Source organism: Ornithorhynchus anatinus, chromosome 11, assembly GCF_004115215.2.
Source record: "Ornithorhynchus anatinus isolate Pmale09 chromosome 11, mOrnAna1.pri.v4, whole genome shotgun sequence".
NCBI lineage: Eukaryota > Metazoa > Chordata > Mammalia > Monotremata > Ornithorhynchidae > Ornithorhynchus > Ornithorhynchus anatinus.
The window spans coordinates 12,079,831-12,098,207 of NC_041738.1; the positions used below are offsets into that span (position 1 = coordinate 12,079,831).

At 48.2% G+C, this 18,377-nt stretch overlaps 1 protein-coding gene and 1 non-coding gene across 3 annotated transcripts in view; both read left to right on the forward strand.

Annotated features, from left to right (window-relative positions):
• KIRREL3 (kirre like nephrin family adhesion molecule 3) overlaps positions 1–18,377 on the forward strand; it is a 398,688-nt gene that overhangs the window by 309,641 nt on the left and 70,670 nt on the right. For both annotated transcript variants that reach the window (XM_029076279.2, XM_029076280.2), the window contains exon 2: positions 6,511–6,588. In XM_029076279.2, the coding sequence (XP_028932112.1) occupies positions 6,511–6,588 (78 nt within the window). The remainder of the gene's footprint in view (positions 1–6,510; positions 6,589–18,377) is intronic.
• LOC114815284 lies at positions 2,750–2,887 on the forward strand. The gene has a single exon (XR_003763048.1). It is a non-coding gene; the product is annotated as a small nucleolar RNA SNORA7 (small nucleolar RNA).

The window sequence follows — 18,377 nt, forward strand, 5'->3', positions numbered from 1 at the left end:
CCCGCCAAAGTTCATGAAGATTTTTTTTTAATCTATTGGTTTTCAAACTTAATTTAAGAACCCAGCTGCTTCAATCTCTTATCCCAATTTAATTGGTATATAATAGCATGGTTAATTAAATACAAATCAATAGTTTAGAACAACTAATTGATACTTAATATGAATGGGAAAAAATAACTTAGCTGTAATATAATTATCTCGATATTAAATAAGCAATGAAAGTCCAATTATGTCTTTACAGCAACGTAAAGTTTATGGTTCTTTAATGAAGTTGTAGGGAGTTGGAGTGTGAGCTCCAAAAATTATTAAGCATGTATCATCGGGCTATTAAACATTTATTAGCAGCCCCTGTGGGACCGGATAGTGCTCTGGTCTGAATTAATCACCTTTACTCCTTTGGGTTTGGGCATTGGGGTTGTAATGAGGAGACTCTGCAATCTTGATCTTTGCCTGATGGAAGGGGAAGCATAAACTGCTGTCAGCTTGCTTGGTCTAACTGAAAGGGCATGGCCTGGGAGTCAGAGGACCTGGATTCTAGTTCCAGCTTTGTCACTTGCCTGCTGTGTGACCTTGGTCAAGTCACTCAACTTCTCTGGGCCTCAGTTTCCTCATCTGTAAAATAGGGATTCAATGCCCGATCTCCCTTTCTAGACTGTAAGCTCATAGTGGGCAGGGAATGTGTCTGTTTACTGTTATATTGTACTCTCCCAAATGCTTTGCACACAGTAAGTGCTCAATAAAGATGATTGAATGAATTAACAAATGAACATTCTCCCTCTCCCTTAGACTGTGAGGCCCAAGTGGTACAGGGGGTGTGTCCATCCTGATTAACTTGCATCTCCCCCAGTTCTTGGCACATAGTAAGTACTTAACAAAATACCGTAATTTTATTGTTATTTATTATTATTATCATCAATGTCAACTTTCTCAGCAGCCCAGCCCGGGACTAACACCAGTCCCTAAGAAGGCCACTGATGGGGAACATGAACACAGCCACATAGATACTCAGAATGTCACATGCCATTCTGGGCACAAAGCATCAGTCAATCAATAAGTGGCGTTTATTGAGCACTTCCTGTGAGCAGAGCATTATACTAAACACTTGGGAGAGTCCAATAAAATCAAGTAGTTAGAGTAAATAGCGTGGTGGACAGAAGCCCCCTTGAATCCCCCCAATCCTTGAGCATTTCCCCACTTGGTCCAGAGCCACTGTGTTCCCCCCATCCCTGGCTCCATGTGAACATGAGGTCTGCTTCTGGGTCACAGGACTTGATGGTGGAAGCAGAACGTGTCTACCAACTCTGTTATCTTGTACTCTCCCAAGCCCTGAATACAGTGACCTATGCACAGTAAATGCTCAATAAAAACAATTTAATTGATTGAGAATCAGAACATCAGGTTTCAGTCACCTGGTACCAAAAGCACACTGGATTAGAAAAGGGAATCAGACACTGGCCACCCTCCCACTCTCCCTAGCCATGGTCCAGCCTTGAGCATCCTGTCAGGTTTGCAGGTGATCATCCTTGTCCCTGCTTCCCTTCCGGCAGACCAATGCCAAAGAGGGAACAGGGATGATGGTGATAAGCATGATGCTGTTCCACCAGCCGATCAGTGATTCAGTGGTATAATACTGATAACTATGGTATTTCATTCATTCATTCGTTCATTCAATCAAATTTATTGAGAGCTTACTGTGTGCAGAACAGTGTACTAAGCGCTTGGAAAGTAGAATTTGGCAACAAATAGAAACCATCCCTAGCCAACAACGGGCTCTGTTCAGCACTTACTCAGAGCCAGGCACTGTACTAAGAGCTGGGGTAGATACAAGATAATCGGGTTGGACACAATCCCTGTCCCACAAAGGCCTCACAGTCTTCATCCCCATTTTACAGATGAAGTAACTGAGGCACAGAGAAGTCAAGTGATTTGCCCAAGGACCCACAGCAGATAAGTGAAGGAGATGGGATTAGAATCCAGATCCTTCTGACTCCCAGGCCTGTGCTCTATCCAGTAGACTACGCTGCTTCTCCGTTTATTGAGCACCTACTATAATAATAATAATGTTGGTATTTGTTAAGCGCTTACTATGTGCAGAGCACTGTTCTAAGCGCTGAGGTAGATACAGGATAATCAGGTTGTCCCACGTGAGGATCACAGTCTTAATCCCCATTTTACAGATGAGGTAACTGAGGCACAGAGAAGTTAAGTGACTTGCCCACAGTCACACAGCTGCCAAGTGGCAGAGCCGGGATTCGAACCCATGACCTCTGGCTCCCAAGCCCGTGCTCTTTCCATCTGAGAGTACTGGACTACGTTATTGGGAGACTACAGTGCAATGAAGCTGGTGGAAACAATCCCCTCCCTCAAGGAGCTGGGAACGACCCCAGGCAGGGGTCGTTGGCTGTGACCTCCAAATTAGCGGCTAGAGCTCAGCGGGGCCTGGGAGCCAGAGGGTCGTGAGTTCTAATCTCGGCTCTGCCCCTGGTCTGCTGTGAGACTTTGGGCAAGTCACTTCGCTTCTCTGTACCTCAGTTACCTCATCTGTAAAATGGGGGTTGAGACTGTGAGCCCCATGTGGGGCCGAGACTGTGTCCAACCTGATTTTCTGTATCTACCCCAACACTTAGAACAGTGCCTGGCACATGGTAAGCACTTAACAAATACCACAGTTACTATATTATTACCATTTAGATGCTGTAGATCGGGTTTAGTTAGTTCTGCTATTTAACTGGTGCTTACGATGTGTCAATCCCTCTCGGGGTGGCACCTGGAGAGTTTCCAGTACTCTACCAGTCTCAGCTGTGGGAGGAAGAATCAAGCAGAGACCTACTCACTCTATTCCTAGCTTGGTCAGTGGCTAGCGAGTGGAAGGCGATCTGCTACAAGTCAAAACTCACCCATGCTGGGCAGAAGCAGCGTGGGAGAGAGTCGAGGGTGGAGACTCAAATTTACTGCTTGGAAGGCGGCAATGATAACTTCTGTATTTTTTAGCAAGAAAACTATGGATCCACTACCAGAACAATTGCAGATGGAGAGCGGGACATTCTGGGAGAGATGTGTCCATGGTGTCACTGTGGGTCGGAAACAACTTGACGGCATAAAACAAGATGATGTGTCAAGTTCTGTGTTAAATGTTGGGGTAGATACAAGAGGATCAGAGCAGACCGAGGTCCTGTCCCACATGAGCCTCACAGCCTAAGAGGGAGGGAGAAAAAGTGTTTTACACCAGAAGAGACGTTTAGTGACTTGCCCAAAGTCACAGACTATGCCCTCATTCCTCACTATCCTTGCACTTGGATTTGTACCCATTAAGCACTTGATCTTTACCCCTCCTTCAGCCCCACAGCACTTACGGACATAGCCATAATGTATTTTAACATCTGTCTCCTCTTCCAGACTGTAAATTACATGGGCAGAGATCACATCTACCATCTCTGTTATATTGTACTCTCCCAAGTGCTTAGTACACTGCTCTGCACACAGTAAGTGCTCAATAAATATCATTGATTGGTTGATTGAAGGGATGGGGAAGTTTTCCTGCTGGGTTTTACTAGCCCTCTTCAGTGGATGCATTAACTCCTTGTAACGCTACAGCCTAAATAATTTAAACCAAGCCACACGTGGTGAATTAAAGGAGCCCAAAGCATTGAGAAATCACAGCATCCTCTATTTCTTTTGTGAATCATTTGGGGTTTTTTATTCTCTTTTCCTGGTCATCTGCCAGACTCAGGCTTTGGAGGTGAGATTTCTAGTACAAAAAGAGATCTTATCAAAAGAGATCTTATCAGAATGCTGGGACACAAAGCCATGGGCAAGAAAACAAAGGGGGTGGGGGGTGAAAAACTGGGGAATCCCAGCAGTGTAGACATAAGATCTAGGCATCTAAACGACCCCCTTCAGTTTCAATTGGACCGTCTACCTGGCCAGAGTGACCTGGTTAATTTCTTCACTCTGGGTGGAGGCTGAGACATTGACTCAAAGTAGAATCCAGTGACTCTAGGAAGTCCCGCTTCAGGAAGCAGATACATCTGTGTCATAGTCTAAGTCTGTCCTAAAACAATAATGATGGTATTTGTTAAGTGCTTACTATGTGGCAAGCACTCTTCTAAGTGCTGAGGTAGATTCAAATTAATCAGATGGAACCAGTCCCTGTTCCACATGGGGCTCACAGTCTTGATCCCCATTTTACAGATGAGGTAACTAGGACCAGAGCAGTGAAGTGACTTGCCCAAATTCTCACAGCAGACAAGTGGCAGACCTGGGATTAGAACCCAGGTCCTCCTGATTCCCAGACCCATGCTCTATCCATCAGGCCATATTGCTTCCCCAAATGCCCAAATGATCCTAAAATGCCATTGGAAGAAAACTCAGTTGACAGCATGGGGCTCAGCTGCTATGGGGATGGTCAGCTGGGAAGGCCACAGGCAAGGGTGCTGGGAGCACCCTTTACCTGGAGTGATGCTCTGACCTCAGCCGGCATTCCCGGAGGCGAAGAGCCCAGTGGCGGCTGTCAGCCAACCTTGTGTCCCCACGGACAAAGAAGCCACTTGGATCTGGCCGGCCAGCTCAGTACAGCTCGGCACCCCGGAGAGGAGGGTGAGGAGGCCAAGGAGCTTTGAGTCAGTTTGAAGTGCGGGGGTTTTGGTTAGTGGCCGGGGGTGGGCGTGTCGAGCCGTGGAAGGTGAGGGGCGGTGGAGGGATTGGGGGTAGTAGCTGGGGGGGTGGGAGGCAGGAGGGCGATGGAGGGGCAGGGAGATTTATATGGGCACAGAGAGGGGAGCATTATGGAAGAGGTGGGGATCATGAAGGCAGGGGAAATGTGGGACGGGACATAAGGGCCCCAGATCCCCTAGGGTACTCACCTAGACCATAGATCAGGTCCCCCAGGAGCCGGGCAGGGGGCATCACCCCGTGGACAAAAAGATGAGTGCCAGGTCTGGGGAGGGAGGACCACCAAGCGCTTTAATCTGCAGCTGCAGTTCTTTTCTAAAAAGCATCTGCGCCAGAGGGACGGTGAGCAAGCTGTGGTCAGGGATTGTCACTCTTTATTGTTGTATCCTACTTTCCCAAGTGCTTAGTACGGTGCTCAGCACACATTAAGTGCTTAATAAATACGATTGAATGAATGAATGAATGAATGAATGAATGAATGAATGAATGAATGAATGATAGAGGGAGGCAAGGGAGCATGCGTTGACTTTGGCTCTATCTGGAACGTGGCCCGGACCTTTGGATCTCATAGGGCCCAGAACTCACCCAAGTTGCAAGATTTCCGACCTGCACCTGCCCCCCTCCCCATCCTACCCCACTCCCATTTCCCTTCCTTCCCTAATGGGCCGTCTCATACTGCTTCCCAGCCTGTCCCCTCTGCATGGCATAATAGAAACAGCATGGCATAGTGCTTAAAATATGGGCCTGAGAGTCAGAAGATCATGGGTTCTAATCCCAGCTCCGCCACTTGTCTGCTGTGTGATCTTGGGCAAGTCACGGCACTTCTCTGTGCCTCAGTTACCTCATCTGTAAAATGGGAATTGAGACTGTGAGCCCCAAGTGGGAAAGAAACTGTGTCCGATCCGGTTTGCTTGTATCCACCCCGGTGCTTAGAACAGTTTCTGGCACCTAATAAGAGCTTAATAAATACTATAAATATTACTATTATTATTATCCTGCCCACCCCTGCTTCCATCCTTCCCTACTGTGTCCACCCCCTGCTCCCTCCTCATAATGATAATAATACTGATTATGCTACTTATTAAGCACTTGCTATGTGCCAAACCCTGTTCTAAGCGCTGGGGTATTCAGGTTGAACACAGTCCCACCTAGGGCTGACACTCTTAATCCCCATTTTACAGATGAAGGAACCGAGGCCCAGAGAAGTGAAGTGAGTTGCCCAAGGTCACAAAGTAGACATGTGGTGGACCCGGGCTTAGAATCCAGGTCCTTCTGACTCCCAGCCCTGGGCTCTATTCACTAAACCACGTGGCTCCTCATACTGCCTCCCGCCCTGCCCCCTCCTCATTTCCCTCCTTCCATGCCTTGCCTCCTCATACTGCCTCATACCCTTTCCCTTCTTCATCCTGCCCGACCCCTGCTTCGCTTCCTTCCCTATTGTGTGTCCTCAGCTGCCTCTCACCCTGCTCCTTTCCCCCAGTAATAATAATAACTCTGTTGCCTCCCCATCCTCTTCCCCACCCCTCCCTCACACTTTCATTCCCCCTGCCCTGCTCTTCTCTCCCACCTCAGCCCCAGCCCCTTGCTCCTACGTAACCCCAAGCTGCCTCCATCCCCCCACTGGATCCCCTGTCCCAACAATCCCAGCCTGGGCCTGTCCTTCTCCATGTGAGCACAAAGAGTCCCTCCAATTCTCCACGTGAGTGTTGAGGGCTCCTGTCCTTCACCCTCCCTCCTCCCCGACACCTCCTCTACCCAGGGCAGACCTGGCAGGCTGCCCCATGTGTCACCCTGTCTGCCCAGACACCATGATCTCACCTCTGCGTGTTTCTCTTCCAGAGCTCGGGCTTCCGAGGAGAGGATGCTGCCTGGTTCTGGGGTACCTGTCCAAGGACAAGTTCCGGAGGATCAATGAAGGTCAGCGAAGTCACGCGCTTGCCCTGGGCCAGGGAACTAGGGGGACCAGGAGGTCTGAAATCCAAGGGACCCAAGGCAGGGAACGCCAGAGGGCTGAGGGCCCGAGGAACCCAAGGGTCCTGGGGCTGGGGAGGTTGGGGGGCCAAGGGACCTGAGAAGGCCGGGACGACCAGAAATCAAGGGGCTGAGAGACCGGGAAGGCTGGGAAAGTGGGGGGATCAGGGGGACCAGGGAGGTCGGTGGGGCCCAGGGGATTGGAAAGACCAGGGAGAGCACTGACACCCCAGAAGGGGCAAAATCCCAGAGCTCACCGCTCAGTCTGGCCAACAAAATCATTGTCTTCATCATCAGCACCATGATCCCAGGATGGGTCAAGAACCTCTATGTGTGTAACACTGTGCTGAGCACCGGCTGCCTGGAGAGCACACAACCATTTGCAGGGCACTATACTGAGAGCCTACTGTACTCAGAGCACTATACTGAGCGTCTCAGCCAATTTTCTGCCCCAGTAACTAATAATAATGGTGGTATTTGTTAAGCGCTTACTATGTGCAAAGCACTGTTCTAAGCACTGGGGGGATACAAGGTGATCAGGTTGTCCCACGTGGGGCTCACAGTCTTAATCCCCATTTTACGGATGAGGGAACTGAGGCCCAGAGAAGTGAAGTGACTTGCCCACAGTCACACAGCTGGCAAGAATAAGCACTGGTTGATCAATCAGTAGCACATATTGAGCACTTAATGTGTATGTACCTCGCGCTGAATTGAGCACCCCCAGGGACAGAGCCCTGGCTTGGAGGAAGGAGGCTGTTGGCTCGGAGGATGGAGCCCAGAGGAGAAGTCAGATCAGTGTGGGAGAAGACAGGTTTGAGGGAACAGATGGACCGATGCACGGATGGAGAGCCTGGTCGGCTGGGTGGCCTCTCAAGCGTGTCCCTGGGAGGCCCTGGTGCAGGGATTGACTCATGTACGGTGCCTGTGGAGGTCAAAGTGCACTGGATTCACAGCAGTACAAAGACCAGGAGTTGGCTTGGCAGAAGTGGAACAACCATTCTGGAAGGGTAGAGAAGCAGTGTGGCCTAGTGGAGAGAGCACAGGCCTGGGAGTCAGAGGGACCTAGGTTCTAATCCCGGCTCCACCACTTGTCTGCTGTGTGACCTTGGACAAATCACTTAACTACTCTGGGCCTCGATTACCTTGTGTAAAATGGGGATTAAGACTGTAAACCCCATTTGGGACATGGACTCTGTCCAACCTGATGATCTTGTATCTACCCCAGCACTTAGTACAGCATCTGGCATATAATAAGCACTTAACAAATACCATTTTAAAGAAACCATATGCTGGGAGGGCCAGGTGGTACTGAAGTTTCCAGGACATGCTAGGTAGGCACCATTACCCTCCTCTTCCTCCTCCTGCTGCTAGGCATGACTGCCAACTTTTCTTTGTCAGTGTGGAGGTGAGAAGGGGACAGGCATTTTGTCCTTGGGGCACAGACCACCAAGAACCTAAAGGCCAGAAAGCTGCCATTTTGGGTCTTTTCAACCCTGATGGGAAACTGTGCTTCTAGACGAGGCCCGGACTGAAGGCCTGGAGATGGGAGGGGACCATTTTTGCCAAGGTTGGGAGGAACAAGGAGCTGAGCATGGATGTTTAGAAAGATTTTTTTAATGGTATTTAGTGCTTACTATGAGCCAAGGACTGTACTAAGCACTGGGGTAGATACAAGATAATCAGGTTGGACTCAGTTCCTGTCCCACACAGGACTGCGGTCTTAGTCCCCATTTTACAGATGAGGCAACTGAGGCCCAGAGAAATGAAGTGACTCGCTCAAGGTCACAGTACACAAGTGGCAGAGCTGGGATAAGAGTTCATGTTTCTAACTCTCAGGCCTGTGCTCTATCCAATAGGTCACGCTGCTTCTCAACACTCCCTAGCCCCTTCCGTTCTGCTCTGACCACCCCATTCTGTCCCACCCTTATTTTCCAAGCGCTCCCCACCCAATTCCCACCTTTCTTTCCTCCTCTCCAAAACCTGGGAGCCCCATCATCAGCCTATTTGCAAAGAAGACAAGAGGTCTGTCTGCAGGCAGGCGAAAGCTGCTTTTATGGTTCATAATTATCTCGTACCGATACCCGGAATAATTATAACTCCCGCCTATTAATAATTGAAGCAGAGTAGCTCCAGCCCATAGATCACAAGAGCAAAATGTGCAGGGACTCCCGCCAAGCCACTTCCCCCTCCTCCGAATAAATTGAACCATCGGCGCAATAGTCAAATTCTTTTTTTCACCCTGATGCTGGGATTCGTGAGGTATTAGAACAATTAGCTGCTGCTTCCATTAAAGATAAGGCTGTGATCATTTTGTTTCCAATTTAAAATAAATGTAAAAGCCCCACTTGTGCTGCATTAAAGCTTATTTGTTTGGCTTAACAGTATCTAATACGGTGTCTGTCACCGGCGTGAGAATCGATCTTGGTTTTCATTTGTCTTCCCGTTAATTTGATCGCTTTTTTTTTTCTCATCACCCTCCCCCCACATTTTTCGTATCGAAAAATAACAAGTTGCGAAGGAGCAGGAGGGCAGTGATGAATGAACGGGAACTTTATAGATCCGGGGTTTATCATAAACTGAAGTCATCGCAATTGAAGCTGTTAAACTACACAAAGCAATAAAATGAAAATGCTATTCAAAGACCATTTAAGAAGGCATGTGGCCATCCAGGAACGGGTTTTTTTTTCTGCCAGGGAAGTGTTTAACCACTCCGGGGATGGGGTTGGAGGCTTCCTAGTGTTGTGGAGGTTGAGGATACGTGGGCATTGCTGGGGAGGGGCCTGGAGTTTGAGGGAATGCACTGCTGGCCGTGAATGTGGGGGTATGAGGAGGGGGCATATGTGGAGGGTGAGTGTGTGTAGGGGGTCTATGCACTTGGGTACTGGGTGTGTACGCATGTGTGGATGAGTGAGTGAGTGTGTGCATGGAAAATGTATGCATGCTTGGGAGGAGGGGTATATGCATACTGTGGTGGGGGGAGTGCACGTGTATATATGGGGTCTATGCAGGTGTGTATTGGGTACAGCCATGTGTATGCGTTGGGGTGTGTACCTGCATGTGGGAGGTGCACAAGGATGTTTGTGCTCATGGGAGGGCATATGGGTGTGTTGAGTGGTTGTGCATATGTGTAGGTGTGTATGTGTGTATAGGTGTATTTTGAAGTCTGGATCCAGAACTCTGAACAGATATAGACAGAGAAAAACTGGGAAAATTGGGACCTAAGAAAGAAAATGAGACAGGGCCAGAGGGCAGGAGAGGCAAGGGGAGTCAGATTAAGCTCACAGTCCACCCAGACCACTCACTCCTGGTCGACCCCCTTCTACCCCAGCTTTAGTGGAAGCCCAAGCCCACCCCTGCTTTCTCAACTACACCTCTCCATCATCTTGCCCCTTCCTACCTTTCCTCCCTTCTCTCTTTCTACTGCCCACCCCGCACGCTCTGCTCCTCTGCCACCCACCTCCTCACCGTTCCCCATTCTCGCCTATCCCGCCGTCGACCTGTGGGCCACGTCCTCCTGTGGTCCTGGAATGCCCTCCTTCCTCACCACCGCCAAACTAATTCTCTTCCCCTCTTCAAAACCCTACTTAAAGCTCACCTCCTCCAAGAGGCCTTCCCAGACTGAGCTCCCCCCTTTTTCCCTCTGCTCCCTCTACCGCCCCCTTCACCTCTCCGCAGCTAAACCCTCTTCTCCCCCCTTTCCCTCTGCTCCTCCCCTTCTCCCGTCCCATCCCCTCAGCACTGTACTCTTCCGCTCAACTGTATATATCTTCATCACCCTATTTATTTTGTTAATGAGATGTACATCACCTTGATTCTGTTTATTTGCTATTGTTTTAATGAGATGTTCTTCCCCTTGATTCTATTTATTGCCATTGTTCTTGTCTGTCTGTCTCCCCTGATTAGACTGTAAGCCCGTCTAAGGGCAGGGACTGTCTCTGTTACCGATTTGTACATTCCAAGCACTTAGTACAGTGCTCTGCACATAGTAAGCGCTCAATAAATACTATTGAATGAATTGAATAAACCTCTCTCTGCTAGAGTCCACTTTCTGCTGCAGAGCTGGGAGGGGGTGAGAGATGGGAGAGGAAGGAACGTGTGTGAGGAGATAATAATAATTATGGGATTGGTTAAGCATTTACTATGTGCCAGGCACTGTACTAACCACTGGGGTAGAAACAAGATAATCGAGTCTGACACAGACTCTATACAACATGAGACTCACAGCCTAGGGGTGAAGGAGAACAGCTATTGAATCCCCATTTTACAGATGAGGCACAGAGCTCTTAAGTGATTTGCCCAAGGTCACACAGCAGGCAAGTGACCTTCAATCTATCAATCAATCAATGGTGTTTATTGAGTTCTTACTGTGTGCAGACTACTGTATGAAGCACTTTGAGAGAATGCAGTACAATGAAGTTGGTCATCACCATCCTTGTCCAAAGGGATTCAGATGTAAAATTAAATTACAGATGCAGGATTTGGGAGAGTATAAGGATACGTATTATAAATGCTGTGGGGCTGGGGTGACTATCAAGTGTGTAAGAAGTACAGACCCAAGGACATGGGTGACACAGAAGTGAGGGCAAATAATAGGGGAAGTGAGGGCGTAATAAGATAAGGCCTTTTGGGGGAGAGATTTTAGCAGGGCTTTGAAGGTAGGGAGAGTAGTGGTCTGTCAGATATAAAGGGGGAAGGAGTTCCAGGCCAGAAGTGGGATGTGGGCAAAGGGGGTCAAGCGATGAGAGAGACAAGATTTGGTAGAGTTAGTAAGTTTGCACTGAGGAGCAAAGTATGCAGGTTGTATTCTAGTAGGAAAATATGACTGATTGAAAATTAGGAAGATAAGGTAGGAAGGATGAGCTGATTAAGTTCCTTGAAACCAGTGCTTAGTACAGTGTACACTCAAGGAACGTCTGGTCGATACAGAGATGCACAACCATTGTAGTAGCAGCAGCAGCCGCCGTGTAGAATGATAGTGGGAGCCCGGTGTTGGCCAGTGTTGCCGAATTGTTCATTCCAAGTGCTTAGTACAGTGCTCTGCACATACTAAGCGCTCAGTAAATACGATTGAATGAATAATCCCGATATTTACTGATGGCCAGCTGAGTAGAGATGCATTGTATTAAATGCTTGAAAGTGTGTAACAGAAACAAAATACATGTTCCCTACCTGTAAGAAGTTTACAATTCACATTCAAAACCTTTACAAAGAATGAGAGTAGGAAGACTAAGGATGGAATATCCAAATAAATCAAAATTAAATATACAATTAAATTGTCATATGTGTAAATGTATGTGTGTCAACACAATATATATACTGAAGATGGGTGAAAACGTTAAGTCTTGGGGTGGCTGATATATTAATTCAATTCTGTGTGGAGAGGATTAATCAGGTAAGGCTTCCTAGAGGAGGTGAGATCTGGTGGAGGGGATGGGCTTTGAAGATGTGAAAGGCTGAGGTCTGGTGGATTTGTGAGGAGAGGGACATCCAGGCACAGGGGGATGGTGTGAGCTATGGGTCCATTCATTCATTCATTTGTATTTATAGAGTGCTTACTGTATGCAGAGCACTGTACTAAGCACTTGGAAAATACAATACAGCAATAAAGAGAGACAATCCCTGCCCACAATGGGCTTACAGTCTAGATGATAGTCCACAGTCCACAGGTGGGTGGGTAGAAAGGTCCCTGGAGGTGGGTGGGTCAAAAGGTCCCTGGACCATCCTTTTCTCACCTATAAAATGGGATGGTCTGTCCACCCACTCCTGAGACTTGAGGGGTGAGGGAGGGGGTCAGGAGAGACTGTGGTTTGAGTACTCTGACAGCTGAATGTGATGGAGCAAGGGAGCTCGCTGAGCACCACCATATCCATAGCAGAGCCAAGTGGACATCAGCATTTCATGGGCCAATTTATTACTATTAATAATAATAACAATAATAAATGTCTTTCTTAACTACTTACTACATGCCAAACATTGTACTAAGTACTGGGGTAGGGACAAGATTGTCAGATCAGTCACGGCTCCTGTCCCACTTGGGGCTCATAGTCTAAGATGGAGAGAGGGTAGATATTTTTTCCCCATTTTACAGTTGAGGAAAAAGGGGAACCCAAAAGTTTAAGTGTCTTGCCTGAGGTCATGCAAAAGTGTGGTAGAGCCAGGATTAGAACACAGGTCTCCTGACCTCTAGTCAACTGATCAGTGATCTTTATTGAGTGCTTTCTGTATGCAGAGCACTCTACTAAGCAGCCAGTCACTGGGTCAGTAGTATTTATTGGGCACTTACTGTGTGCAGAGAACTGTAGAGGAGCAGTGTGGCTTAATGGAAAGAGCATGGGCTTGGGAGTCAGAGGTGGTGAGTTCTAATCCTGGATCCACTGCTTATCAGTTTTGTGACTTAGGGCAAATCACTTCACTTCTCTGTGCCTCAGTTACTTCAACTGTAAAATGGGGATTAAAACTGGGAGCTGCAAGTGGGACAACCTGATTTCTTTGTATCTACCTCAGAGCTTAGAACAGTGCTTGCCACATAGTAAGCGCTTAACAAATGCTATCATCATCATCATCACTATACTAAGCACTTAGGAGAGTACAATATAATGGGCACATTCCCTGCCTACACTCCGGAGAGGTCAATGATAGACATAATCCCCACCCTCTAGCTGGAATAGAATGGAAAGGAATGGAATGGAATAGAATAGAAGAGGGGAGGGGAGACGGGAGAAGAGGATGAGAGTGAATGGATGGAATGGAATTGGTTGGAATGGATCAACAGGAATTTTTCCTAATTGCCGGGAACTAAGGAGAAAAATGTTCAGAGACCCTTTTTTCATTATCATCAATAGTATTAATTAGACACCTACTGTGAAACACTGTACTAGAGGAGCATACGGAGCATACAGAGCATACAGAGCATACAGAGGAGCAGCATCTGTACATATGAGCAGCATACAGAGGAGCAGTGGAAAGAGCACGGGCTTTGGAGTCAGGGCTCATGAGTTCAAATCCCAGCTCTGCCACTTGTCAGCTGTGTGACTGTGGGCAAGTCACTTAACTTCTCTGTGCCTCAGTTCCCTCATCTGTAAAATGGGGATTAAGACTGTGAGCCCCACGTGGGACAACCTGATTCCCCTGTGTTTACCCCAGCGCTTAGAACAGTGCTCTGCACATAGTAAGCGCTTAACAAATACCAACATTATTACTAAGCATTTGGGAGAGTTTAACAGAAGGAAGATACCCTTTCATTCATTCATTCATTCAATAGTATTTATTGAGCGCTTACTATGTGCAGAGCACTGTACTAAGCGCTTGGGATGAACAAGTCGGCAACAGATAGAGACAGTCCCTGCCGTTTGACGGGCTTACAGTCTAATCGGGGGAGACGGACAGACAAGAACAATGGCAATAAACAGCGTCAAGGGGAAGAACATCTCGTAAAAACAATGGCAACTAAATAGAATCAAGGCGATGTACAATTCATTAACAAAATAAATAGGGTAACGAAAATATATACAGTTGAGCGGACGAGTACAGTGCTGTGGGGATGGGAAGGGAGAGGTGGAGGAGCAGAGGGAAAAGGGGAAAAAGAGGGTTTAGCTGTGGAGAGGTAAAGGGGGGATGGCAGAGGGAGTAGAGGGGGAAGAGGAGCTCAGTCTGGGAACGCCTCTTGGAGGAGGTGATTTTTAAGTAGGGTTTTGAAGAGGGAAAGAGAATCAGTTTGGCGGAGGTGAGGAGGGAGGGCGTTCCAGGACCGCGGGAGGACGTGACCCAGGGGTCGACGGCGGGATAGGCGAGACCGAGGGACGGTGAGGAGGTGGGCGGCAGAGGAGCGGAGCGTGCGGGGTGGGCGGTAGAAAGAGAGAAGGGAGGAGAGGTAGGAAGGGGCAAGGTGATGGAGAGCCTCGAAGCCTAGAGTGAGGAGTTTTTGTTTGGAGCGGAGGTCGATAGGCAACCACTGGAGTTGTTTAAGAAGGGGAGTGACATGCCCAGATCGTTTCTGCAGGAAGATGAGCCGGGCAGCGGAGTGAAGAATAGACCGGAGCGGGGCGAGAGAGGAGGAAGGGAGGTCAGAGAGAAGGCTGACACAGTAGTCTAGCCGGGATATAACGAGAGCCCGTAACAGTAAGGTAGCCGTTTGGGTGGAGAGGAAAGGGCGGATCTTGGCGATATTGTAGAGGTGAAACCGGCAGGTCTTGGTAACGGATAGGATGTGTGGGGTGAACGAGAGGGACGAGTCAAGGATGACACCGAGATACCCGATTGCTGCCCTCCAGGAGCTTTCAATCTAATGAGCCAGTACCTTCCCCACCAATCCCATTAGACGGTCTCCTCAGCTTCTTTCTGCCTATGTTTCCTGCCACAAGGATTCAGTGGGCAATTATTCCAGAGTTCCTTGAAGGTGAACCTGGAGGATTTTATGACCAAAGCAAGCAGATTTGCATCTGGGAGGCAGAATAGGGCAGATGTGGACACATCAAGCAGAAACTACTGACCATCAGCTTTAAGGCACTCCACAACTCTCTCCCTCCCACCTAACTTTGCTCCTCTCCCACTGTAAGCCAGCCCATTCAGCTGCCTCCTACAACACCAATTTACTCACTGTGGCTCATTCTCGTCTCTCCTATCCCGCTGACTCTTGTTCAATCCTCCCCCCTGCCTGGGACTCCCTCCCACTTCACACACAGCAAACCACTGGTCTCCTCATTTTCAAAGCCCTTCTGAAATCACATATCCTCTAACAGGCCTTCCCTAACAAATCTCCCCTCCCTATTCTCCCTCATTTCTGTATTACTTATGCACTTAGGCCTGTAATCAATCAATCTCATTTATTGATAATTTACTGCGTGCAGAGCACTGTACTAAGCGCTTGGGAAAGTACAATATAACAGAGTTGGTAGATACATTCCCTGACCACAAAGACCTTACAGGGACTGCTCCACTCTCCCATTCTTACCCAGCTACCACCCCAACAATCTGTCCACGCCCAGGGACCGCTCCTCCCAATCATCCACACCCAGGGATCTCTCCATCCACCCATTCAACCCCAGGGACCACCAATCCTCCCAGACAGAGGATCTCCCCACCCCACCCCTCCACCTACACCCAGGAACCCCTCCATCCATCCACACCCACTGACCACCCCCTCCCCCCCAGCTTTTCCATCAGTCTCAGTTGTCCACTCACAGACCAGAACCTGGATGCCCATTTTCCTCACAGACCCAACCTGCACAAGGCATTGTTTGTAACATAGGGAATAGCTGATGACCTAAAAGCCCATCAAGTTTTTAGCGCTGTGAATTGTAATTGGCAGTTTCCAACTGAGATGAATTAGGCAGGATGGTGTTCAAAGAAGAAGCAATAAAAACTTGAAAGTGCCACCATTCTTAGATTGTATGGCCGAGGTGGTATCTTTCTAGCCAATAATCCATAAGTGGTAATCATGTTTTTCTCCCATTCTGTTTGCCTGCTTCCCGGTTCCTTTGGTCCCTCTTGACTCTTCCCTTTTGAAGTGTGTTAGTTTCTATGGAAACAGTATTGTTACTGGCCTGGGTGGAGTTTAATGACATTCAAAAGCAATGAATAAAGTCAATGCATAGAGAGGTGTGAAATACATATAATGGCATTTGAAGTCTATACCTCGGTGGCAGCACTGGCAACCACCACCATAAAGTGGGATAAATAAGCCAGTGCTTTACTTGATAGCAGGCTTACATATCCTAGAGTCAGACGGCACAGTAATAGCTTGAAGGAGCACTTGGGAGGTTTTGTTCATTTGGAGATCTCAGTTCACTGAGCTCCCATCATCTGCTGACACCCTGGGCTGTGACTCCCCTTTTTCTAGGGCAGTGGGCTGGGGAATGGTGGCACTGGAGCCCAGAGAGGGAAAGGGGATTTCTCAAGCCCACACAGCATGACAGAGGAAGACATGGTCTTGTGACTCACTGTCGCCCATGGGAGCTTGTGAACAGATAATAATTATTATTATGATGATATTTGTTAAGCGCTTACTATGTGCCAAGCACTGTTCTAAGCGCTGGGGTAGGTACAACGTTATCAGGTTGTCTCATGAGTGACTTACAGTCTTAATCCCCATTTTACAGATGAGGTAACTGAGGGTATAGAGAGGTAAGTGACCTGCCCAAAGTCACACAGCTGACAAGTGTTGCATCCAGGATTAGAACCTATGACCTCTAACTCCCAAGCCCAGGCTCTTTTCACTAAGCCATGAGAGAAGCTCTGCCTCAGATCAGGAGTAGATTGGCCTGGGAAAAGGTGGTGGGAAATTAATGGAGTCTCCCTTCCAGAATCGCAGACGAACCTTGGTTCTGATTCTCCAGGACTGTGGACCCGCTTGGAGGAGTTGATTCTAATATTAGTGGCTTGTGTGGTTCCCCTTGCACTCTCTTATCCCTGCCCGTCATGTTCGCTGGTACCAGGGGTGTGATGAGCATGTGAAGTGGGAGGCACCGAGTGTGGGTATGATCTTCCCCAAGTTAGACAGTTCTAGGCAGAGCCAGGACCCAGGGCTCCTGATTCCCAGAGAAGGGATGATATTAATGGTACTTGCTAAGCACTGTAGTAGGCAATGGGGCAAGATAATCTGGTCAGATGCAGTCCCTGTTCCCATAGAGCTCACAGCCTAAGTGGGAGGGAAAATTGGTATTGAATCCCCATTTTACAGGTGAGGGAACTGAGGCCTGGAGAAGGAATGTGTCGGTTACACTGTACTCTCCCAAGCGCTTAGTACAGTCCTCTGCTCACAGTAAGAGCTCAATAAATACGATTGACTGACTGACTGAGTTGCCCAAGGTCATACAGCAGGCAAGTAGAGGAGGTGAGATTAGAACTCAGATCCTCTGACACCCAGGTCCTTGTTTTTTCCACTAGGCCAAGCTGCTTCTCTAGTGCTCTTTCCCCTGGACCCACAGCAGGGTCTAGCAAGAAATTATTTAACCGTGAGTACAAAATGAAGAGACCCTGCATCTGTGGTTCACGTTTTAAACCATTTTACTGGGGATCCAAAGAAACAAAGCACCAAGACACTGAGGAAAAGCAAGAAATGCATCAAAGTCAATGATAGCCTGGAACTGCTTCTGTCAAAAACACATCAGGAGAGAGATTCTATTTCCTAGGAAGGACGGTTTTTGCTCACTTTGCACACTTCTATCAATCTGCGGTATTTATTGAATATCTACTGCGTGCAGAGCCCTGTGCCAAACCCTTGGGAGAGAGAGTGCAATAGAGTTAGAAGAAAAAATTGCTTTCTCTCAAGGTTCTTACAGTCTAGAGAGGAAAATGGATGCAGGATAATTTCCAGATGAAAGCGGAGAAAGGATAAATCGAGGACAATGATGCAAGATAATTTCCAGATGAAAGAGGAGAAAGGATAAATGGGTAAGCCGCAGGGGGCAGGCTTGCTGGGGTTCATTCAATCGTATTTATTGAGTGCTTCTCACAGTATAAGTTCTTGGGAGAGTGTAGTGCAACAATAAACAGACACATTCCCTGCCTATAAGGAGTTTACAATCTAGAGGGGTTGGGGTGAATGTTCCTGGTTGCTGGGTTTTCCTGATCCTAGAACTGGTTGCCAGCAGGCAAGGGGTGTGCTAGGTTCCCCTTTTGTCCCCCTACACCCTCCTGGGCCCTGAAGGCCACCAGGCTGGCAGGAAATGGGTCGCATGAAAGCAGTGAGGCCTTACAGATAAAATGTGGGCTTGGGTGTCAAGGGGCCTGGGTTC